Source organism: Cydia pomonella, unplaced genomic scaffold (assembly GCF_033807575.1).
Source record: "Cydia pomonella isolate Wapato2018A unplaced genomic scaffold, ilCydPomo1 PGA_scaffold_161, whole genome shotgun sequence".
NCBI classification, from domain to species: domain Eukaryota; kingdom Metazoa; phylum Arthropoda; class Insecta; order Lepidoptera; family Tortricidae; genus Cydia; species Cydia pomonella.
Window position 1 is genome coordinate 876,947 of NW_026907803.1, and position 26,807 is coordinate 903,753.

Consider the following 26,807-nt stretch of genomic DNA (forward strand, 5'->3'; position numbering starts at 1 on the left):
CCTGTTAGTCTCCGTAGGCTACGGTGGCCAAAAATGAGAAAAAACTGTCCAAAAATTTAATTTAGCAAGTAGCAAGTACCAGGGCCTCATGAGTTACGAGGAGGTGTCGCTGACCGGCCGGCCGCGGCCCGGGGCGGGCCGGGCGCTTAACAAGGTCTGCTCGCGCGTCTTGGCTATATACTTTTGCTTTGTTTACCTAAATTAAGATTTATTTTTGTTGACTCGTAGGAAAAATATTGTATGCAACGTTGTATAAGTAGGCCAAAAAATGCTCGTGGCGTATTCCTTTACAATGTTCGCCTACGCCTTCGGCTCCGGCTCACATTGTAACTCACGCCACTCGCCTTTTTTGACCCTTCTTATACAACTGTTGCATAAAATACTATAGATTCCATCAGGGCTATAACCGCAAAAATCGAAGTTCGTCAATTGCGGGCATTTTTCTCTGTCACTCTAATCAAGTCTTTGTGAGAGTAAAAGAGAAAGATCCCCGCAATTTGCGAATTTCGATTTTCGCGATGGGCCCCCTGAGTTCATTTGCGGAATAATCCCAATAAACTATATAGGTACCATGTGAAACTTAGCCCTTCCACAAGCAATCCTGTGATTTCGAAAGTAAATTAAGATGTAAAACTAACAAGGAAGGGTACCCAACTGTCCGACTCCGATTTGATTCATTTTGATATATGTTATAGAGTAGTCTAAAATAACGGACACGTATTTTTTTTTAGCTGCCCAAACTCAACCTGTTAGGAGAAAATGCCCTTCCTTGTAAGTCGCACTTGAGTTTAAAACCATCCTGATTTATGATAGTTTTCTCGTTCAGGTTAGGAAGAAAAAAATAGTATTTACAAATATAAATTCAATTTGCAACTTTTATTTGCTACGTTTTATATAAACACTATCCTATTTTATGTACAAATTTACAATTAAAATATAATTACCAGTCTTTACAAATCAATTAACTTATCTTTATTTTACTCGACAATATATTCTTCCAATAATTTATCGAGTTCAAAATAGATTTTTAAGCTAATTATAATTACACAACAGTAGCATTACTTAAGTTTAATATGGACAATTAACACCAGGATGTAAAAACGAGCAGTTGTCGCCTTGTCTACATGATCCTTTTCTTTGAAAATATATACAAACAGGCCTTTTGCTTCCACGAGAATGTCCACCCCTGCCTCTTTGAGGGCCGTCCCAGTTGCCCGAGTTTTTGCCACGCCAGTGACCGCTGGAACCACGGCCTCTCATAGAGCCACGGAAATTTCCTGGACCAGAAAATCCATCAGCGCCAGGAGGTCCCTGTGGACCAGACATGTTGAAGTCGGGAGGAAACATATTTGGCTGCATATTGAACCCATCTGGAACCATTCCAGGAGGGAACATGCCATTCGGGCCGCCTACGAACATTTCTGGAGTCATCATCATGTTTTCAGGAGTCATGATTAAACCTGGCGGCATATTTGCTGGAGGCATCGCCCCTGGCGCGAGCGCTCCCGGTGGTATTCCAGGGGGCATACCATTTGGCATCATTTGAGGAGGCACACCATTTTGCCAATCGCCAGGCCCCATTCCAGGAGGTCCTTGAAATCCAGGCGCACCTGGAAAGGGTGCAGGTGGAAAGCCGTTCGGGAACTGTGTCATATTACTCGGGAACATTGCTGGCATATTAATATTGCTACTCGATACTGGTGGAGCATTGCCTTTAGGTTCAGGCCATGGCATGTTTCTGAAGTCGCTGGTAGTATCTTGATTACCAGTAACATCTTCTAACGGAATAGTAGTTGGTTCCGAGTATGTATGCGTTTCGGTGTCAGGTTCTAATGGAGAATCAGGTATCATCGATTTATGGAAATAAAGGGGTTGTAATGTCCCTTTCTGCCGAATAGCTTGTATGTCTTTTTCTTTACTATTTTTCCCGTGGTCAACATGCACTTGTCCTTTCGCATCAATAGGAATTAGTGGTTTCCAGCTTGTTTTCTCTTCCATAACATCTTCACTACTAAGATTCCTTCCCTTTTGGAATGCCTCTCTTTCATGTATCCTTTCCAGATATTTCATATCTGTGAAGGTCTTAGTAACATTAACCCTTTCGGTTTCATCCAGCTCAAAGTATTGAATCTCTTCTAGTTCGGCTTCTGGTTTCCACTTTATGCTTTTCTTGGGACCTTTCTTCTTGTGATAACATAAAACACCCTTTAAACCATTCACCGTCAAAGTATGCGGCTCCAAGGTGTCCATGGATTCCTCAGCTTCTTTATCCGACGAGTCTTTGTTGTCATTGCTATCGGTGACCTTATCGCCTGGTTTATCTTTATCCTCTTCCGTATCCAAAGTATCTTGATAAAACCTAGGCGGCACTGATTTGCTTTCGCTTGTTGGACTGGTAATGGAATTTGGAGTATGTGGTGGGGAGCCATCAGTCGGCGCATTTCCATCCTTAGAACCGCTGGTACGTCGTTTTCTCTTCTTTGGCTCCTTTTTGTTCGTTGCTGATGCATTAAGGGCATCCATAAACATGTCGCTCTCCAATAACAGCATAGCTGTAACATAAAAAAACATATTTTAATAAAATGTTCCGTATTACGAACGTCTATCGACGTGGTACAAGTCGACTCTTGACAGTTCCGAAATGGAAAAATTAAGAACGCAGAAATTTGAATACCTAAGCAATAAAGTGTCATGTCCTTTATTAAATAGCTTAAGCGTAAACCTACTTAAGTCAACAATGTATAACATATGGGTCCATAATTGAACATAATACATGCAATTTACTCATTGCAAAACATACCTATGCCTATACCAAGAATACATTTGCAAGTTATTATTGAGGGAAAGGAAGGAGTAGCGGCACATTAATTTAAGTATTTATCTAATACCAGCTTAATAAAAGTATGACGCAGGTAGAAAGTACAAAAAATAAGTTTGACCTGGTTTTCACACGATAGCCATAGTCTTAGATTTCAAGCTAAAATATAAGAAATACTGTTTCTAGTTTTGTTTTTTACTCTTATCAATATTATTTCGAGCCGAGCGTTATCCATTTTTTTTCACCTAATTATTTGCAGTCTCTGCAGCTGTAAAAGACCAAATAATAAAATAGATTTTTACCTACGTCGTACCAATTTTTTTTTTTACATCGGCATGTCTGGCTTTTAATATCCGTATACACCATCTACAATACGTAGGTTGGTACGTAGTATTATCAGTGACGTATATCTATGTCAGTAGGTACCTGTTAGCGCATCTTGCAGTGATAAACATAACTTTATGACTGGCTTTTTCGCGCGGTCGGGCCAGCATGTCTAAATCCATCAGACGTACAATTTGTAAAACTATTACCCCTTTGCACCCATGTATTACATATTTGTATGCATGGGTGCTAAACTAATAGTTTAGCTGAGCGAACGAGACAAGTCCTATTCTTAAGTCCTCTTAGGGGTCATCCATTAATTACATCACATATTTAGGGGGTGGGAGGGGGTCAAGAGAATGTGACATGTTGTGACAAGGGGGAGGGGAGAGTCACAAACTTTGTGACGTAACTAACTTCATTAGTATGCAACCGTATTTTATTTTATTCCCTGTACATTTATATAACGAGTTTTAGAAACGATAATCGTAATATAGCTATGTGTTTATTTTTTCCTAATCGGTTTTGTTTTATAATTACTAATATTTATTTTGATAAAATATTAATAGTACCCAATTCGATTCTGATTCGAAAATGTGACGTCACACCAGGGGGGGTTTGCTAAATGTGACCAAGTGTGACAAGGAGAGGGGGAGGGGTCAAAAAACCTAGAAATTTGTGTGACGTAATTAATGGATGACCCCTTAATATGTAACAAAGAAGTGTTGCAATATGTTTGGCCACTTTGGCTGTCTCGTTTCTGTTTACATCGCTCGGTGCCCTCAGTGGTCTAGCAATATTAAATTTATTCTATTAAGTAGTCGCTGTAGAACTCTTCCTATGTACCTAGGTGTTCTACGCAAACAAAAACTACTCTCAAGAACAATGTTAACAGGTCACTTCGTGTATGGAAATGTTTGGTGACCAGTTTTCATTGCTCTTACGTGTATCTTGTTACAGTAGGTAAACGATCTCTCTTGACCATTTTATATCTAGATATACTACGTGCACAAACAAAGTTGCATAGCCGCATGGTTCATGTGTTTCTATAGCAATAATGCTAAGAAATTAAAGCCTAGAAACAAAGGTCATTTTGAATAGAAACATAATAAGCTAGGCAAATTAAACCAAACTTATGGTTGTCTTTCCTTTTTATACAGGGTGTTTTTTCAGTTACCTGCAATAATTTACGAGTGAATATATGGGTCATTCTGAGCAACTTTTACCATGGGACCAACCCCGAAGTCGCGAAAATAAATTGGCTGTTTCATACATTTTGGCTGGTCTGATGTTGAAGTGCCCTAGCAGGGCGTTATAGACTGACATTATTTATTACTTAACACGTTTTAGATTTTATGTAAGTTCATGACTTTACAACGAAATAAATGAAATGTTTTATTTTTATTTTATGGGAGTCAATTTTTTTTCGCGGTATCCCATAGTAAAACTTGCTCAGTATTACTTATATGTTCGTCCGTTAATTATTGCAGATTACTAAAAAACACCCTGTATTACGAACGAACATTTTTAATATGACATGCAGTTAACCAATTCGCGGTTGGCAAAGTGATCAGCGGTCGAGTCATTGGCAGACAAGGAAAACTTTGACCTTAGATGACGCAAAAGTAGTTCAGTATTACGAAAAACTACAATAGGAGTTCTAGGCTGTAGTAATCAAGTTCAGAATAGGGACTCGGCATACTTTAAGCGTAGCTTTCTAACTGATATGCAGACTCTGCAGAAGCCTAACCACTATAACAGAGGTGGACTCTCGACTCCGATCTTAGAAACGTAGGTACCGATCGGTGGGGTCAAGTTATTAGTCCAGCTAGTCTGACGAATTCCCAATCGCCAAAAGATTTAGTGAGTAGATACCTAGGCAGCTCATCTCATGGTCATAATATATGCTCGCTCTGCAATGGCCATATCTCTATAATATGATGCTTTTTATATATTCAAATATTTATACTCATGCTATACATATATAAAAAATAAACTAGTCTATCTGGTAGCTTTTCATCGCTAAACTAGGTACTGCACCGATTTTGAAGAAATTTGCGATGTAAGTTTTACCACGTATATTTATTTAGCCCGGTGCATTTATACTCTGGCACACCCAGTTAATCAGTAGAAAAAGACGTGAAATTCAAATTTTCTATGGGAACTCAACTCGTCGTGCCTACATTTTATAAAGGGCCTGGCCGGCCATGTTAAAATCGCCCCTTGCTGAATATGAAATATTACATACCTACATATAATTTAATTTTTTGATAAGTACTTTGTTGATCCAAACAAATATTTTTGAAAAACGAAAGGTTATATAATCATTAAATTGCGTATAATATTATTATCAAAATATATATATATAGGTGTCGCTAACTCGCAAGTAGTAATAAAAACAATAAAAAAAACTTAAATAGTATTTTTTTTTAATTTGGACGGCCAGTTAGGTTCCTTTTCGGCTAATTCTCGAAATTATTATGTACGTGCCATATCCGATACCGGTAATTTGACCGATCTATAATCGGAAAGGTACCTACGCTGGTGTATCTACAATAAAGTAATTAAATATATACATTTAGAAAATCTGAATCACAGAGTAAAAACACTTTTAACTTTTTAAAATCGTTCAAGCCTTTGGGATTGCACGCTGAAGGGAAATAATATTACCTACAGCATAGTCGGGCCGTGCTCAGTATAATTTTCCGTATTTACCCGTCCATCACAATAAGCGGTCTTCAACGGAGGTAGACTTTTTGCGATAACTCAAACGGCTTAACTGATCATGTTTGCTATAGCTTTCGTTGAAAGTATAATTTATTTTATTAAACTAAATTTTTTTCAGACGAGTCCCATAATTATGAACTTTATCAAAAAATGGTTTTAGGCGAACCCTAATCCTTTTGAGTGACCTATCCAACGACACACCATAGGGTTGAAAAGAAAAAAAAACATCCTCACTTTAGTGTAGGGGAGGACTCCGCTTAGAGCCCTATAAATTGGTTTTTCTTCTATTTTTAATTTTACCACTTTAAACCCTAAAAATAATAGTAAATAGGAGTAAAAATCCCGTTCACCATACAGATCGGTGTGAAGTTAAGAAAACAAAAATCTGTCTGTTAGCTGATTTGGCAGCAGTTTAGAGATGAAGCTAGATAACAATATCTAAGTATGTAAGTACATTACACATGATAAGTCAGGGTGCCCTCGAATAACATTAACGATATATTCCCGTGGGTATAAGAGTAAAAATTTAGTAACATAAATGAGTAAAAACCTTAGTTCACAAGATTCTCTAACTAAATTAACAAGGAAAAACTCTCCGATCAGATGTCGATAATAACCCTTTCGCTGTCAGTTGTTATTTAGTACCGAAAACCGACCACTATTTACAAAATGCGGATGAACAAAACTGAATTATTATGTTCCAGCAAATTACTAAATTAAATATAAGAATAAGGATATTCGACCTATGTTGATATATTTTTTTTTTACGTAATAAGTGTCATCAGAAATACACGGTTTTGTTCGCGCCCACCCTGCAATACAGGGTAATGCAATGTGAGTCGGTCTAAGTAAGCATGTTAATCAAACTAATCTTTAAGCAAAATAGATAGATAGACTTTTACTCTGATGCCGCGGGCTGATAGGGCAGAGCCGAGAGAATTTGTATCAAGATAGGAGAGTACGTACGGTCAGCATCAAAAGTAGCGGATGAAACAACGCGCCAAAAGTATCTGATATTCCGGGTAACTTTTCCAAATATAGATAAATTACTAAAATTCGCGTTCAATAGTATATATTTTACAGTATTAGTTGTTCTATATTAAAGACATCACTTTTTGTTAAGCTGTTACAGAATGGTAGTTACTTATGAAACGTTATTTGATCCGCTACTTTTGATTCTGACTGTACAAGACTACTGGGCTGAGATATTCATAGGTAACATTTCTCAGTAGGTATAATAAGTGTCTATTGTATGTCTACATCTACTTATGAACTACTGCATATTATTGTTTATTAAAATTATTTAAAAAGTTAAATCACCCATTTCTACAATGTAGGTCGGGTTAGTTAGATTCGGTAAGCAACTCTGCAAATTAACATCCCATCCCATGAGCTATGAAAAAAAATACAGAAAACCATTTTGATTTTCTCGATTATTTTTAAAACGAAAAAATTGGTTTAAAATAACATGAAAAAGTAAGGCGGTATGAAAATAGCAAAAAGGGTACGTTTCTCCTCTTATATAGGAATTACCTACTCAGTCTCTTAAGACCCGGCCATAAAATTAAGTCCGTAATTTGCCAGTGAAATTTGATCCCACGACATGAGTAATAAAGTTGATTTTGTTTTGTTTGAAAATTTTACGTAACAAAGCAACGCTGTTCATAGGATAGAGTAGTCTGTGCAAGTTCCACGAGCACGTCGAAAGTCAATTCGAACTTAGAAATTGGTGTCAATTTGATCTAATTTTTAGGGTTCCGTACCCAAAGGGTCAAACGGGACCCTATTACTGAGACACCGCTGGCGCTGTCCGTCTGTCACCAGGCTGTATCTCATGAACCGTAATAGTTACATAGTTAGCCAGTTGAGCCCCCATACAAAAAACTGATTATTAGATAATGGTACGGAACCCTTCTTGCGCGAGTCCGACTCGCACTTGATCGGTTTTTAGGGTTCCGTAGCCAAATGGCAAAAAACGGAACCCTTATGGATTGGTCAAGTCACAGCCACTTTTTATTTATTATTATGGTTTAAATTAAAATATACGATACTACAATACTGTGACAGCATGTATCGTTGTAAAAACTTGTGGATCCCTAATCAATTAAGCACATTTTTGTTTCACAATTTGCGGTTCCTGTTCAGATAATAGAATACAGACCACAGACGGTGTTATAATAATAATTAGTTTGTTTAACCCTTAAAAATTCATGGTGTTGGAAGCAGCCTACATAACCAAAGTAATTGTTTTGAAAACTAGAAAAATATTTATTTTGTTAAGTGATTCTAAATGGCAAGGCCGTCTTTATACACACGGGGGCCTTGGGCACTCAGGAATAGGGGACCCTAGAGCACTCAAAAACGGGGGCCGTGAGGTTGGGGGCCCCGGGCACGTGCCCAGTGGGAAAGAGGGGCCTGCTAAAAGGAAGACTAATATATTTTTATGTCTATTACTCAGTTGATGGCAAAACTATATTTTTTTAACTAAGTACTTATTTTTTTGATTACAATGTTGTAACACATATCATAATGATTTTACATGTAGTAAATTTAATGAACTTTTCAGTTTGTAAGTTGACAATATTTGATCATGTTGGATCTAGCCTACACTATGCATTCCCAACAACTTTACAATACTAGCGTATTTAGCAAGTCTAGAGATGTATGGAGCAGTATGCACTTTTCTCAGGCGATGCCGCTTGGGTCAACCAAAGTTGATTCAGCCCGGTACCTTTGAGATACCTAGTGCCGTGGCTACCCCCTCAAAAACAGGGGGGAACGGGTCGGCTCCACGGGTTAATCTGTGTGCTATATTTCTGCCAGCTTTTAGCAACTAGGGCAAATTAAGTCATTTTCGTATAATAGAGGAACAATAAATACCACCACCACGCACGACCTCTTCACTCCCGGGCTAGATCATTTTTGTTTGACCCACGGAACAATTGTGCCAACCGGCATCGGCTGTTATTTGTAAGTAGGTTACTTTATATTAATTAGATAACTAAAGGAAGGCAATTTATATTTTCTAATATATAAATTAACCAACAAAACCATGCGTCTCTCTACTTGTGTTGTGTCCTTACTCTAGGGATGTTTAATGTAATGTAATGTTTGTACACGTATAATGGAGCCGTGAACCGCGTACAGTACGATGAATTTTATGGACAAATCACAATACCTATATTTTTTCTCAACCACTTTAAAAATGCCCTCTTTAAAGTTTTTATGCTGCCTCACACAACTGCACTTGGTTAATGTACAATTGGCTACTTGACTGTTTTTTGTAAATAATGTCAAACGATCTTGATTTTCCTGAGGATCAAATGTCTACATAGGACTCATGGCATTTAAGCAACACAAAGATCAGAAATGAGAGTTAAAGTCCGACGCTCGCACTCGAAGATTGAAACGCCTCTAACAAAATGATAAGGTGATGTGACGTCACATCTCAAAGACTCCTAAATGTATGGAAGATCAAGGAAATTGCCATTTTGACCCTGAAATATTGCGTTTATGTGTATAGTTGTCATACAATTTATTTTTCAATAAAATGTAAGGAATCGAATGGTACCATTCTCTTTTCTATTTTTGAAAGAAAAAAAAATTTTTTTTTTGAGATTTCGGAGCCTTGTATTTTTTTATAATCTCAATATAATTTTTTAAATTCCACTTTTTTATAATAGATGGCTAATTTTCTATCCATTTAACTAAATTTTGTTATAATATTCAACATGTGTCAAGTACCCAATTATCTGTCCATTTTCATAAGGGCATAAATATCACAATTGCTCGAGAATTAACAACAAAGATCAAAGATTAAAATTGTCGTCATAAATTTACTTTTTACGTTTTAACCTTTTTTTTTAAAAAACGAGGTCGTTGACCTGTACAGGATATCAGCTAAAAGTTGACATCGAAATAATAGCATCGTACTATATGTGGGTATCTATAGAAATATTAATAACGGGGTTTTTGTAGCTAGTTTTATTTCACATGGATCCTTCGGAAAGTACAGGTACTGATAGGTGAATGAAATATATCTCCGCACATAAGTATACCACATGATCGTCCATACAAAAAAAGAAAACATTTTTCCCCTTCTAAATATTTTCCATCCTATATTATTTTTAGTATGTTATTGACACAATGTTTTCTAGCTAGATTTAAAGATTTTTTTTGAATAGCGAAACATAAACCTAGAATATATTATGCTGAAGCGATCAACATCAAAATCAATGTGATTTGTTCAGAATTAGTGTAAAACGTTTTCTCCCGAAATGGAATTTCTTAGAAAAAGCACCGTTATTTCGCTAGGATCGCAAAGCTATTCTTCCCTCTTAATTATATTTACGTGTACTATAAGCATAATATTTGCGAAAATGTTTTAATTCAGTACCCCTAGTGTAATTTTATTCGTTAGCGAAACGTGACGTATGCGTTTAGTCTCATTTTGTATGGGAATTTAGAAACAGCGCGCCAAGCGGGACGTTTTGGAATCTCAAAATCCCATACAAATGACTCAAATGAGACTAAACACAAACGCGTACGTCACGTTTCGCTGTCGAATAAATTTACACTAGGGGTACAGTACAGACCTACAAACATTTTAGATTTTAAATAATGTCATAGGCACTATAAGGGCCATCTGGTTTTGCGGGCAATGCATGGTGAAGGCTGTATCCGTCATTTGATTATTAGGACTAATTTCAGCGAAAAAAGAAATGGTTTAGTTTTTTCTCGTGTTTATTACGCCATTAAGTATCCACATTTTTTTAGGCAAGGAAAAAAATCATGCATAAGGGTTAAGCCTATTTAGAGCGATGATCATGTACACTTAAGTAGGTAAGTAAACATCTCACATACAGTCCAGCTGCAAGTGCATTTAAATCTTATAATTATTGTCACCATCCTTAATTATCATTGCTAATAGGAAGTTGGATTTGAAATAGTTTTGGCTGCGTAGGTATATTATTTACAACTGACTGTGGTTTTTAGGGTTCCGTAGTCAACTAGGAAGACTAAGTTTTGCTATGTCCGACTGTCTGTCTGTCCGTCCGCGGCTTTGCTCCGTGATCATTAACGCTAGGAAGCCGCAATTTGGCATGGATACATAAATCAATCATATAGCTATAGCAATCATATAGCAAAGATAAAGTAAAAATTAGAAACAAAACTTTTTAAGGGTATTTTCCCTACAAATTTAGATTCAACCCTAAGGTGTGGGGTGTCGTTGGGTAGGTTTAAAAAACTAATAGGGGCCAAAAATATGAAAAAAATAAATCGTCAAAATAGAGACTAATAAGACCTTCAATAAAAGCATTAGCGAACATTACCAGTTAAGCAGTTTTCGTAGTCTACTCCTTTTTGCTTGTTATGCACAATTTGTACATGATATTTGTATAAGTATCATGTACAATTAGCACCCGTTCAGTCTAATTCTAATAGACGGGTAACTATAGAACCCTATACTCAGCTAAGCAATTTTTATTTTCTAATGTAGAATTTAGATTAAAAAATGATTAGATAAACCACTTATGTATATTTCATGTTAGGGAATGAAATCAGATAGTTTGGCTCTCGTTACCAATGGGTATCACGATGACAAGTCATGCCGATATCCACATTGGTTGCGGATCCGCATGTTGCTCCGGTCTGCGTGCGGGACATCGCTATGCACGTAGCGCTATCTCACTCACACTACGAAGCGGCGTGCGGATTCGCATCAGTGTGAGAATCTCGTTAATTTAATCCAATTCGAAAAATAGGTTTGAGTTTTTGTAGTTAAGTGTAGGAAAATGGACTGTTTAAGCTCTCGTTCAAATAAGTCAATGAGAAAGAGGGCCCTACCGCGAAAATATAAATTTCGCGGATCGGAAGCCGAATTTTTTTACTGTATTCGTGTGCTATCATAAAATCAATAGAGAACAGCGTCGCTCTAATTTGAATTGATCAGTTCGAATTAGAGCGACGCGAATAGAGATCTTGAGATAGGTATCGGAAAAGAGTGGCCACTTAACATCTCAGCCACAACTTTGCGCGGTGATCGAGTGGTCAGTGTAGACACCGCGATCAGGACTATAGGAAATCGTTAAAGGAGTAAGGTAAACTACCCAGTGACAGGCACCGTAAAGTACGTCGACACCATTTTTAGGGTTCCGTAGTCAACTAGGAATCCTTATAGTTTCGCCATGTCCGTCTGTCTGTCCGAGGCTTTGCTCCGTGGTCGTTAGTGCTAGAAAGCTGAAATTTGGCATGGATATATAAATCAATAAAGCCGACAAAGTCGTACAATAAAATCTAAAAATTTATTTTTTTTAGGGTACCTCCCCTACACGTAAAGTGGGGGTGAAATTTTTTTTTCGCTTCAACCCTAGTGTGGGGTATCGTTAGAAAGGTCTTTCAAAACTAATAGGGGTAAAGTGAATATATTCGGAGATAATCGCTCCGAAAGAAAAAAAAAATGAGTCCCCCCCCCCCTCTAACTTTTGAAATAAGTCCAAAAAATATGAAAAAAATCGTGGAAGTAGAGCTTAAGAAAGACATTAAATGAAAACTATAGCGGACATGATCAGTTTAGCTGTTTTTGAGTTATCGCAAAAAGTTTTCCCTTCATAGTAAAAAGGCTCACTTTAATTAGGTACTGATTATGCAAATTTGCCTATTTGTTTAACTCTGGTGAAAGGTACCTTTTCATCCCTTGGTTAACAATTTACTATACTTAAGCTCCAGTTTAGCTTATTGTGACGGAAGAGTAACTACGGAACCCTACACTGAGCGTGGCCCGACATGCTCTTGGCCGGTTTTTATTATAGAATGTCACTGCTCCCTAATAGGTTGAAGTTACCAATCAATGGTGGGGTGCAGCTAATAGGATAGTTTACTTTACCTGCTGCCCAACAATTAATGCTATAGTGGGGTTTGCAATGCTGATAAAAATAGAGATGTCACTACCCGTACATTTTCTGTTGTATCATCAAGAACATTACGCAATTATATTACGAATGGCGCGGAATAGTGAGTGCGAAAAGCCTACTTTGAAAAATCGTTTGTCAGCAGAGACAATGACTGATCATGTAAGAGTATATCCAGGGATCGATTATCCATGTTACTGATATTTATTGTCCGTTAATCCCACATTTAGCGTAGAACTGTTAATCTTACTACTACTACTACTACTACACTACTATTTACTATATTAAGAAATGTTATCTATGGATTCACAGTAGCCCACTTATAATTTATATTCATCTACACTTTAATCTAGTTACTGTTCTCAGAGATACTTTAAGTGCCTACCAACAGGAGCAGCCAAAATGCGATAAGCTTTACAATATTTTGGAATTATTATTATTTTTAAATATATATCTCATTAATATTTTTATTATTAACAAGCTTTATATATACCCACATGTTTATTAATTTTAAACTGACAATCTAAAAAAATATATTTTATTTTGCAGGTAACAGTTAAATCCAGGTAGCGATATATAATTTAGTACCCATCAAGCTTATCTGACGATGGAACTGTGTGCACGAGTAGTTTAGGTTTATTAATTTATTTAATTATAATCAATTGGGCTCTGGGCCATGAAACATTTAAAATCATCATCATTCAGTCTAAAACAAGAAAGTGTACACATCAAAATTATTTGCTTCAGACTCGTTGAATTCAGTGAATGGCCAAGCAGGATAAGTAACCACCGCTACCACCAGTTTGACAGTGACCTATTCGCTAGCGTGTGCGTGACTTACTTTCTATGCGTCTCGCTCGTTTTCGTATATTAGAGCGAGCGAGATGTATAGAAAGTAAGCTACGAAAACGTTAGCGTAACGAATGAGTCAGTTTGACACTGCTAAGGCAGTCGTGGCAAGGCTACTGCTCACACGGCGAGTGTATGGTATGACAGACTTACGCCTTCATCATTTCAACTTTTCAAGTACGTTTGCACCAGTGATATTTAGCATGTGCATGATTTTTGGATAGGTATAGTTATGGCTGTTGCGAGGTCAATGCCACAATGCCCCAATTTACTTATATATGCCGTGCCGACTGTGCCCACTTTATGACTTTTAATGTTCATTGGTATATGGTCAGGGGCTGTCTATTTATTTATACGGTTCAACTAGAAATAATTATAAAACGTGTATATTTGATATGAACTCATAATCTAATGTAGGCTGTAGAATCCTATTTTATACAACGTGTATTTTTAATGCAACTGCAAAATGAAACGAGAAGAAGGTATTTAATGTTGTGAAACGATGTTGAGATTCTTTTAATTCTACCTTAATTAAAAGAGCATACTTGATTTTCGTTTTTTTCAAGCAACAATGTATTGCGTAGTTATCAATTGTGACTAGGGATGTCATGAATATTCGCTTTCGTATATACGAATCATTTTCAACATTCGCATTCGCATCAAATGACGCGTATGTTTTGCGAATGTGCGCAGCTCGTGCCCTGTCTCGTCAACTCGCGTATCAGCAATGCGCACAAACTGTTTTCAAGTAATGCATTTAAACAAGTGAACAGCATTTCTCAACACTATAACATCCCTTTCTAAGATTACATGTTTTATGTACTAACAGATTTTCTAATTAGGAATGATAAGAACTACAATATATTCTTTATTCGTATTCGCATCCTGGACATTCGAATTAGCATTCGCGAGTATGAAGAATGCGACATTCGTGACATCCCTGATTGTGACGTCGCGTCAGCGAGAGCATTTTGAATAAATACAAAGTAATGATGATACATTGCGTGCTGAATTATTTTGTTAGGAAAAGAGATCACTTTTTTTTTAATAATTGCGTAATGAAATACCACGCAATCTTTATCTTAATTTAAACGGCGCACTGACGCGGCGTCAAATCTGTCACCAAGTATACTAGAGTCAGACTAAGATAAGTCGGCAGCGATTTTGATAGCCCAGCCTGTACAAGTGTTAATCATAGAAGTTTGACGTTTAAAATAATACCTGCACTGTGTGGACTGTCAAAATCGCTGCCAACTTATATTGGGCTGACTTATGTTCGCAATACACAGCTGCTTCAAATACGAATTACACTGTGGTAGTTAACTCGGTCAATTTATTTTCTATTAGAAAATCTGTTCATAGCACTAAAACCAACTCCCTAAAGTTTGCGATTTTATCAAAAGTACACGTCGTATACCTACGACATCAAAGCCTAAAAAACAATGTCCAACTATTTCTTATCACTTTTTTATACCGTTCATTGGATCTCCCAATTATGTTCTTTCTATTCATTTATTCTGCTAAAAGTACCAAATATGAAAGGGGATTATCTTATAGAATTAATTTACCTTGTACTTAACGACAAAGCGACGGATGCACCTTCTTGTGTATATACACCGTGGGTACCAGCAACGAGACAGATTAAACAACGCATTCCCGAACACTTAAACACAAAACGAAATTTACAAAAAAATACCGGCCCCACGGTGTATTCTTGAAAATTCATGATAAGACTCATCCTATTTAGCTCTTGCAACCCTACTTCAATACAGTTGGATCTATTAAAATCAAATATCCTCAGTATAGGTACCGAATGTCTTCGACAAGCCATATATGTAACCTCGGAGGATCATTCTATAAAGGGCTTGATTGAACAAAACCATCACAATCTAAGACCGAGGACCTTGTACAGCAGAATATTTTAATTCAGGTCAAGCTACCTCAGGCGCGCATAGATTGTAAATGTTGATCCGGAGACTTCTTCGAGTAGAAAAAGAGGATTCTTCAGTCGCGTTGCAATCTCCTTACCTTATTTATAAATACAGCTACTCGCATGATGGACTGACTCAAATTTTACCTTGATATCAGAATAGCAAATTTTAATTATAATAACATAAAAACCGCAGACTACAGATTTGCGTGCTACCTACAATAAAATTCAGGGTTTAAGCTCACAGCTGGTAAATGTCTTAATTCGATGTGCATCATTAGTCTCTAGTTTGAGAGATCGCGGTATTAAGTATGACAAATTATTATCTTTCAAAACCCGTCATATATTGGTTTTCTTAAGAGTTGAAGTCCATGCTTAATCATTAAATGACTGACAAATAAATAAATTGATCTTTCATACTGTCATCGTAGACATATTTTGAAAATATAATAGTAATATAATAATTTTGGCATGGCATTCAGAGTTTAATCACTATTTATTTGTTTCTGTTGCTGTCACAAATTTGAGACTGCGGCAACTCCGGAATGGAATTTTATTTTAAGCACCATTTATTACGATTTTTGGCATCTTAATATAGTAGTATAGATAGTTGTGTATGACGTAGAACTCGGTGTGTTCACATGTGTATTGATTTGTAATAACACTAATCAAGTCTGTACACGGTCAACAATTCTTGTAAATATATAAGCGTTTGTACAAAAAAAAAGAATTATGGACCGCGTAATTACGTCATGTTTAGATAAATCCGGAGTATTTTTTACATACAGCCAATATTTGTTACTCAAAACGATGTTTTTAAATGCCAGTCGCATATTATCTAATGTACACTATGTCAAAACTTTCGTAAGTAGTAGCTTTATTCCTTTTCGTATGGACCTTGGTTGTCTGACAGCAGTAGATTCCAGCCGTAGAGACCAGTTGTTCTCAACAGCACTGCAGCGAGTCTTGCACGGAACCAATGAAGGCGCGTGCCGGGCTAGCGTATGCACCTCACGCTTGTCTTTGAACAAATCAGGTCAATATTCAACGAAAGAATAGTATTAATTCACCGTTTATTTGTAATAAATACTTTACAGATAAAAATATCACTTTGGAACCCTTTATGTTATACATTATTGACTTACCACTGTCGAAATATCTAATTAAATATTTAATAACACTCGAAGGCACTTGGCTTTGGCCCGGAGCGAAACCTGCAAAAATAAAACAAATGAATAATGTACCAATACAGTTAATAGTAGAATGATACTTACGTTTAGGTTTAGGTGGTATCAATTTTATAGCGCCAGGCTTTTCAACAGGTTCGATAGTTTTAGGCTTTTTCTCTGGTGGGGTTTCGTTATGTACTGGAGATGGTCTTTTAGGTATCGATACTGTGGGTGGTAACGCAGGGGGAGGAGGCTTTTTATTCAAAAGTGAAGCTCGACTAGGCGGAGGTTTAACTTCTTCTTCAAGGCCATGCTTTCTAAATTTAGAATGAAACGTTTTTACAGTCTTAGGCTTAGGTTCATCTGGTTTTCTAACTTCTATCGATATTGAAGGTTTTTCTTTTTTAACATCACTCAATTTCGGTATTTTGCCTAATTTATGAATAGATGGAGGTCCTGGTTTTTCATCAGACTTTTCATTCGTTTTTTCGGAGCTTTCCTTCTTCTTTTCACTTTTATCATCTTTAGTTTTCTCCTTACTCTTGCTTTTCTCAGACGATGACTTGCTGCTACGATCTTCTTTAGATTTGCTACTGGAAGAGCTGGATTTTTCACTAGAGGATCTGCGCCCGCTATCGCTTTTGGACTTAGAACTATGAGAAGAATGTTTACTTTTATCTTTAGACCTATCCTTACTGCTATGGTGACTAGGACTATCTGATTTACTACTTCTACGTTTGTCACTAGAAGATACAGATTTACTCGAATGTTTTGAGGAACTAGATTTTGAACTATCATGCGATTTCTCTTTTTCTTTAGATTTGCTTTTATGTTTATCTTTAGTTTTCTCCTTATCCGAGGATTTTTCTATAACTTTATTATCTGCGTCATCTAATTGGGATAATATTTGCTTTCCATCTTTTAATGTAATCTTCAAAACAGGCAAAGTTTCCTTTTCTTTATCTGACACTTCTTTATTATCATCAAGTCCATTAGTTTCTATCTTCTCAGTAGATACATCTTGCTTAACGTATTCAGACTTTATTTCTAATTCATCTTGATCTGCTTTGTCAAAGTCGGGAACGTCGCTTTTTATAGCTAAGTCCGTATTGATTTCTTTCTGTGCATCTAATATTATTTGGGGGATCTCTGAAGATAGCACAGGAATAACAGGTTCACCTTTTACGGTTTTAAGCCATTGCTCCACTAGTTTTGAAGCAAGTGCTCGAATAGCTACAACAAGAAATATTATATTAATAAAATATACGAGCATGTCGTGTGAAACTGGAAATATACAGGTATACCAGTTTTAGAAATTACTAGGTGCTTCTAAATTTACTGGAAATGGAAAACTAATAAATCGTGATAGGGTTGTTAAGGTACAAGTTGGAACCCGGCGACGTGAGGCGACTGCAGACGACACGTCGCCGCGTAGTGACTGGTGTCTTATGCATTTCTATGAAATACCATTCGAACTCAGCGACACGAAGCCAGCAACACAAATCCAGCTACATAACGTCGGGCTCGGCGACGAGATCAGTAGTGCCGCTGAAGTCACGAAAAACTCGGAACCAACTACACACGGCGCTGCGGTATGCAGTCGGGTTCGAAACTAACACAACGACTTGACGCGGAGCGGCGAGAAATGCTGCAGTTGCCTACGGGCGCTACACGTCACCGGGTTCCAATTTGTACATTTAGCGCATCCACAAACAGAAAAATATTTTTTTAAGTCCGTTAATATCAAGGGTGCATTCCTGAGCTTAAATTCAGTTACTTAATTACTCAAAGACCGGTATTCTAATTGACTAAAATTTTGAGATAACCAATAATTTATTTTTATCTGATAAAGCCCCTACGAGCGTGTACACTTGGCTGGGCCTGTTTACATATTGATTATTAATTACTAGTGTTTAGTATGAGTTTATACATTTGCTACTAAACGCTAGTGCTATCTCGGATGATTGCTGTTCGGAATTATATTGAAATGTCATAGTTTTTAAATGTTTGGTTGAATTGAATATAATTCCCGTGTTACAATAACAGTATATGTGCCACTTAATTTCCTTATATGTACTTAACCATACCCAGAAGTTAACGGAATTTAAAAAAACCACGGTGTATATAAATATAAAAACATTTCACTTACCAAATTGATTGCCCTCCTTGGACAATTCTTTGACGAGTTTAGGGCAATTATTTGTTTTTAAATGTTCTATGTCAACAGGACATAATAGCAAAAGCTCCAATAGTTCTCGAACTAAAGGCCAATTTTTGGCGACTATGCTTTCTGTTAGCCACATGTGAACAAGTCGCCAGCCTCCTGATCCCATAAATAAACCCAATAAATCAGTTTCTGTACATTTTAATATTTGAATATATATGCACTTAGATACCAATTTTTTTGAAAATTTTGTCATAAGGCTGAAAAAAAGAAATAAATGTATTAGATAGCTAATCATGAAAATGCCATAAAAGATACGTAAACGAAATGAAGACTTACTTGGCAAGCCTCTGAACTTCATCTCTGCTTTTAATACCACCATCAGGAGACAGGAGTACACTGAGGCAATTTAATAATTGGATCGGGTCAATACGTGGCTGTAAAAAAAAACAAATATTATTATATTTCAAAATAGCTTCATAAGTAACGTAATGTCGTTAAAAACAAGAATTTCTACAAAGGTAGTAATAGCAGTCTAAGAGTGTCAAGTATGTATGTATATGATTAGTCAGATCCCATATGTCCAAGCCATATGTTGTTTAAGGTCTCACTTTATGCCTTTACCTAAGGTTCAATTGGCTCTTTTGGTATCAAAGACGGCCTAACGTATTGTAATTGTATTGTAATTATTTTTTTACAAACTTGCAAAGGAAAGTTGACATGACTAAATAGGCCCGGAAATACTACGTATCCGGTGCGATGAGTGAAGATGATATGTAAAGGAATTTCATACAGTCTTACACACCTAGGCCTGTAAATAAACCTTCCTTTGTTTTTAAACGTCAAATTGTGACAACATCTTGGCATTCAACCATCAAATAGTAGTAGATTCGTATTTGTTTTTAGCGGTGTAAACTTATGTATAAAAAATGTCATGTTATAAAAAAATATTTATTTAAATTTCAACTTTAATAGCTATCAATAGAGTTGAATATTATAACTGCCATAAATGGTTGCAAATGCGGTAAAGGGTTAAAATTAAGCTATAATATAATAAAATTAATTTATTGGTGCTTTAATTTTTTCATTGACAATTTAAATGTCATAAATATCATAATATACAAAAGAAAGTTGCCAAGGGCTCGAGTGATTTTATTTCGTATCAATGTCAAGTTTATAATCAATATAATACTGTGGCTACTCAAAAAACACAAAAAATATTAAACAACATCATTAAATTCGTTCGTTAGTTTTTCATTTTGCTTTTATTTTCTATTAATATTGAAAAATATCCACGAATTTGACCCAATTTAAATTATTTAGGGCAAATTTATAACTTTTATAAGGGAATGTGGTGCTTCTAAAACTTATCAAAACTCTTAAAAAAATTGGACCATTTTTTGCACGTTTTGCAAGATAATAATTTAAAGGAATTCGGGGCTTCGTAAAGTCATACGCAATAATATCTTACACAGTAAAGCGTGTGAAAATATCTGATACAATCTTATTTGTAGACCCATAAAAGCATATCATAAATATTTGTGCACTTTGTTGTTGAAGATATTATTGCAAGTGACTGTACCTGTCCAAAAGTATCGTTAAAACGTTTATTGTATTTTGATCAAATCCTTTATTTTATGATGAAATAGATACGATATAGGTATTTCAGCAAAATATCTAATTGAAAAGGCATGTCAAAGAGTCTTTTTAAATTCACCCAGTAGGTCCATCTTCTTCTCACTGAGCGTAAGCGTGAGTGAGATGGATGTGCGTGCTCGGGACCGCGGATATCATGTTTTTGGATTTATTTTTTTTGTTTTACTAATAATAAAACTAATCGTTGAGTTCCCTCGAGCATTATAATGCCCATTTTTAGAAATAATGTTCATATTTTTAGTTGATGTGTAAAAAAATTTATAATTTTTTAAAGTGCATTTTAGACGTATTGTTCGTGTTTTTTTTTCTATCGACTGAAAGTAAAAACTCAGGATTTAAATCACTGAAGTCCCTAGAGAAAGGCCTCAAGATTGCTAATTAAATTTTTGGCAACCGTATTGTGATCTAAAAAAGCGCTACGAATTTCCAAAAACTCCATTTCTGAGGCTATACTGCACTTTAAACTTTGTCATCCTTGCGCTACTAAAACAATCTTTGACACTTTTAATATATTCAATTAAACAATAGATGATTCACCTTACGCATTTGCCGACTGTTGATGTTGCATACCAAAAAAAATCTTAAATTTTTCTTATATTTGAGGACTTTTCAAGTTTTTAGTTGCAACGAAAACTGGACCTTTTTACAAGCATTTAACTAAATTCATCTTGGAAGCTTAATTAGAATCATTTCCCGACATTCGATTGGGCTCTAATCTGATACATTTATGAAGATGGTAGACTAAATTTATGATCACGTAACATGATGACACTGAGCAGGATGCGTAGACAAAATGCCAATCGTTAACGCTCCGTAGTTAAGGCTTAGAGAACGAAACGCAACTGTCTCTGTCGCACTAATAGGGAAGAGTGATAGAGAGAGAACTATGCTACGCTACGGAGCGTGAACGAGTGGCATCTTGTCTACGCACCCAGATCTGAAGACCAGAGGTGTGTCTATAGGGACTATTCTGGACCCGGGTATGTCCTTAAACTACGTCCACAAGAGAGGTATGGGCATTGTGAATGTCATCTCGCTCTGTGTGGTAGGGCACAGCACAGCGGATGTCATTCCAAATCTAGAGCAGAGCCCAACTGGGGAAGTACCTCCACCTTACAGAAAATCGCAGCCAAATAACACTAGACCCTACTCATAGTGTTGTGTTCCTGCCGGTGAGTAAGGTTGCCAGAGCTCAACGAGGGTGGGAGGGGGTTAGGGTCGGCAACGCGCATGTAACTCCTCTGGAGTTGCAGGCGTACATAGGCTACGGATACTGCTTACCATCAGGCAGGCCGTATGCTTGTTTGCCACCGACGTAGTATAAAAAAAAAAAAAAAAAATCTTCGTTTTTTTTGCATTAGAAAAGGGTAAACAATCTCGATATGTCGTTTCATTGATAAATAGCACTTTTTGTTACATTTTTGTTGTTCAAGTGAATAAATTTTATTCTATTCTATAAAATAGAATAGAATAATTTATATTCGTAAACACAAACACGTTAAATTACATGATATAACAGAAACAAAGAAAGTATAAAGTGCCAGCGTTACATAGACAGTTACTCATGAAACCAAAAGAATGTAAATGATGATATATGCTACGTAATTGTTACATTAGCAGCAACTTATTTTCTAAAACGGTTTCAATATAGACACGTCAAAATCGATTACATCTTTTTTCTAATGCTATAAAAACGAAGAATAGCGTTACGAATTGTCTAGATGATTAATAAATGACAATAGATAACGTGTATACTTATTAAATGTAATTAATTATTTATTATAATATTTTTTTATGGATTACCATAATATCCTGTTAATTGACACCTCACCAACCTAATCAGTAAGACATTAACATAAGGTTCACTGATGGGCCATCAGGCCCATCTTTATTTTACAGAGTCATCTCTCGATTCCAGTCCAGTAGACATTACAACAAATGGCATGCAATTTTAGATAATTGATGGCTAAAAAACGCTTCACACACCTTACTTTATTGACGACAGGGACGCAGCTGTATATTAAATTTTCTGTCGACAAGTTACTGAATTAAGGTGTGTGAAGTGTTTAAGCTAAAGTAAAGAATTCAATTGATCGACCAAATGCCGCAAAGTATTGCAAATTGCTTGTGACTATTGGAAGTGGAGTGAAAAACTTTTTTCGGGCGCTCTCGGCTCCGTTCCGGTCAGCGTTGCTACGAGCAATTATTAGGGTTGCCAAAACTTGACGTTCCTTTGCGTGCACAACCACAGATAATGACTTGAAATTTGACAACCCTAAATAGCCGAAAGGGATAGTGCCATACATTAGAAAGGGACATGATTCGTCCCTGAATCACTGTCAAACTTCGAATTTGTAGGAAGTTTCTATTACTATTATTAACTTTATTCTGTGTTATTAGCCGGGTCCACAAAGAGTAAGCATACGCGCGAGGCAATTTCCTCACGCACAATACGGCCAGTGTGAGCGAGGAAAACGCGCACGCCGCCTCGGCCGAGGCATGTCTACACTGACCGTATAGTGCGTGAGGAAATTGCTTCGCGCGTATGCTCGCTCTGTGTGGACCCGGCTATTGGTGACCTTTGGAGAGGCCACCATGCTTGCAAACTTTGACCTACCAATTGAAGATAGACAAAACCAAGAACGGGGGAGTTAAAAATTATTGCTTCGCGGAAATAAACCTCCCTTTTAAAATTGCTTGTTTAAATATTTTACCAATGTTGCAATTTCATTAATAATAAAGATTTGACCCTATGAACGCCAAAGACATCAACTGACGCGCGAGGCTACAGCCTAATATCAACCTTCGTGCAGTCCAACAAGGTTCACGATGTCGCGCCGCACAGGATAGGCGTGGCGTTCAAAGGGTTAACAAAAAACAAGCGGAAGCTATATACAATTTATATATCCCCTATACCAAAGACACATTGATTGAGTAAGTCGCAGAACCCAAGTAGCGGCGTGCCACCGCTCCGTCGCGCGGCGCGAAGTTTTGTATTGCGGTGTGGGTCAGGGCCTCCGCTGGCTGACGCGGATTATCCGGAACGGACGCCCCGTCTAATAAGAAATTGTATGAACCGCGCTAACTGGCGCGGGCGCGTTCGACGGATTTGGCCTGGGAGCAGAGGGCCTACCGCGAACCACGTTCGACGTGTTGCCTCTCTGTCACGCTTACGTACAAATTTACAAGTGCGACAGAGAGGCAACACGTCGAACGTGGTTCGCTCGCGGTAGGCCCTCAGGACCCGCGAGCGTGCGCACGTGGCGGACGTCCGCGTCAGCTAGCGGAGGCCCTAAACTGCCTCGACCGGGCTCACGGCGGCGGCGCCCCGCCGCCGCGCGGTGACGCGGCGTCGTGGGCGCAGACTAGGCGGTTTACCTACTTCGTCATAGAATAGTCACACCGCGCCGCCGCTACGTGGGTTCTGGGCCAAAGATGCGACAATTTCGTGCTTCGAGTTTGACAGCTAAACGAGATAGCGCTGAACAGCTCCAGACATTTTGCGGTAGTAAACTCTGATTGTCAAAAGTTGATGTACGTTTTTTTTGGACCCGGGTACGTCCTTAAACTACGTCCAAAAGAGATGTATGGGCATTGTGAATGTCATCTCGCTTTGTGTGGTAGGGTACAGCCAGTGGATGTCATTCTAGATCTAGAGCAGAGCCCAACTGGGGAAGTACCTCCACCTTACAGAAAACAGCAGCCAAATAACACTAGACCCTACTCATAGTGTTGTGTTCCTGCCGGTGAGTAAGGTTGCCAGAGCTCAACTAGGGGGGGCGGGTTTAGGGTCGGCAACGCGCATGTAACTCCTCTGGAGTTGCAGGCGTACATAGGCTACGGAGACTGCTTACCATCAGGCGGGCCGTATGCTTGTTTGCCACCGACGTAGTATAAAAAAAAAAAACGTTAAAAACGTACCCCATAGTTTGACATCCAAAACATATGGCCCAGAACAGCGCCATCTGTTTTGGATGGCAAAATATGGGGTACGTTTTTTTCTCAGACTTTACCTCTCTATTATAATCAATTCTCTTTGCCTATACGTTGTCTGCACGCCAAGGCCAAGTGCAACGTCAAGCATGCCGTGGCCATACATTGTCGACGCAGATTTGTATTGCTACCTAAATGTGTATTTTTGGCCACAATAACATTAATACAATACCAACGCACCTTTAATTAGTAAAAAGTCAGAATTATGATTTAATGCACTGACTATTTGTGTTTCTAATCTTTTAAGAGTTAAGTTAAAATTGCTGTCAAACCAAAATAAATTAGCAATATTTAAGTTATAATAAAAACATTAAGAATGTTAAACGGTAACAGAACTGTCTCGTAAAACCCGTGTTAAATAAATAAATCTAGATAAAACGTCATGCAATTGGTACCAGCTCGATGCGACGTCGCCGCACATAAAATGGGAATTAGAACCTTAGGTAAATGCAAATAAGCCCCAACATATGATACCGTTGTCGGTGTCTTGGTCCGAAACCGTTTGCCCAACTACGTTCAATTTATACACAAATATTTTTCCTGCAACACACATACATGGTTGTTGTTTTTGGGCAAATAGGAATTGATGCGACACTCGTTTGCGAAAGGAAAGAGATGAATCACCACAGAATAAGTAATAGGCATCACGAAAGTGAGAATTTTCGGTTTTTTGTTTTTGGACATTCATTTTCATCAGGTGCCAACGCAACTGCCAGTTATCACTGCTAAATGACAAACGATTCTGATGAAATTTAATTTATTTACCTATACGAATTCAGCTCCTGCAGCTGAGGGGAAATAATACAGACCTAATCCTAAGCGGGAGAAGGCGCGGACACAAATAGTTTTAAATAACTAATACCTACTACATGTGGGATACGGTTATACTATTGACCGGGCCCAAGTAAAAAAATACACTTCAGATAGCAATCAAATAATAATAAAATGCCCTAGATTGCAACATGATATCAGTTTCTGCGTAGTATTGAGTATATAACATTGCTTTGTGAAAGCCACGTTGTATTAATTTAACGAAGAATCATATCCGTGTCATTACGTCAATAGCGATGAGTCATCTTAAATAGTTTTAAGTCCGTGGGTGCCATGGTGGGTTCTAAATATACCGAGGTAATTGCTTTAATTAGTGAAATAGACTTTCTAAAATCCCCACATTTGTTACAACTTCAACGAGTCCAAAGTCCAAATAAAACGAGGTCGTCAACAACATGCATGCAATGGACTACAGCTATAATACAGATTTTATGGGTTAAATTTTACCTAATAATGTAATATAAATGTAACTTACCATGATGAATCTGACAAAAGTTTACTTCAGTTTATTTTTATACAGCTTCACGAATGCGCCACGCCCTGTTGTGCCGAGGCAACATGGCGGCTCATCATTTCGTAAGTCAGTGAAACGACTGGTTTTCTATCTTATGCACAAGAATAAACCACAATTTGAGAGTCCATACAGTTCCTTATTAGTTAGTTTATATCACTATTGAGTTTATGTTCCTTTTAAAGGCTCCACCGAATTCTTTAGGTAGTATTACTATTACCTAATCCTACTACGTAGTTATAAATCTAGGTACGAATTTTCCTTATAAACTAGATTACTGCATCAAATAACAGTATTATATTATGAATAGATCAAAATATATCAGATACACGCAAAATATACAAGATCAGTGAGTAAAAATATTATCTAGGTCGGGCTAGCCAGTGACGCCGTTCAGTCCGTTCGGTTGCACGGCTGGCGAACGAGAACGAATCGATCGAACGATTCAAGAGTAGTTTCCTCCCCCTCCCCGCACTTATATCGGATGAGTGAGTGAATGATTACACATCTTTTAAGTTGGCCAAACTGATTATTAAGGAATCTATACATGTAACAATTTGGCCTCGATTAGACCAAGCAAACAGTTGTGATTTTGAAAGCACAGACTGAGCAAGTGTTATTTTAAACGTCATAATTTCACATACAATAAAATTCGCACAGTCTGCGCTATCAACATCTTACTTAGCTTGGTCTGACTATATAATAAACCGTGAACGACTAAAATATTTTTGTAACAGCTTGGGCATAATATTTGTATTGAGATGACACCTGAGCAGAATATAATGAATCTAACAAGAACCCGAAAAAAGTAGTCTACACCTACAGAGCTTGTTACACTTTCCTAAATGTAGTAACTGACAAGAGGGACACCGCAATACGTGAGAAACGATAGGATATATCATCTCTCAATTGTCAGTTCTTAAA

The 26,807-nt window shown here is 37.3% G+C and overlaps 1 protein-coding gene across 1 annotated transcript; it reads right to left on the reverse strand.

The window, feature by feature from the left end:
• Positions 1-857: 857 nt before the first annotated feature.
• Positions 858-26,356, reverse strand: LOC133533403 (serine/threonine-protein phosphatase 1 regulatory subunit 10-like). Its single transcript, XM_061872374.1, has 5 exons — positions 25,848-26,356; positions 19,232-19,329; positions 18,878-19,152; positions 16,834-17,961; positions 858-2,552 (listed from the first exon to the last, which is right to left on the reverse strand). Exons 1-5 carry the CDS (start codon positions 25,848-25,850, stop codon positions 1,069-1,071), a joined length of 2,988 nt encoding a protein of 995 aa, XP_061728358.1. The 5' UTR covers positions 25,851-26,356; the 3' UTR covers positions 858-1,068.
• Positions 26,357-26,807: the final 451 nt, after the last annotated feature.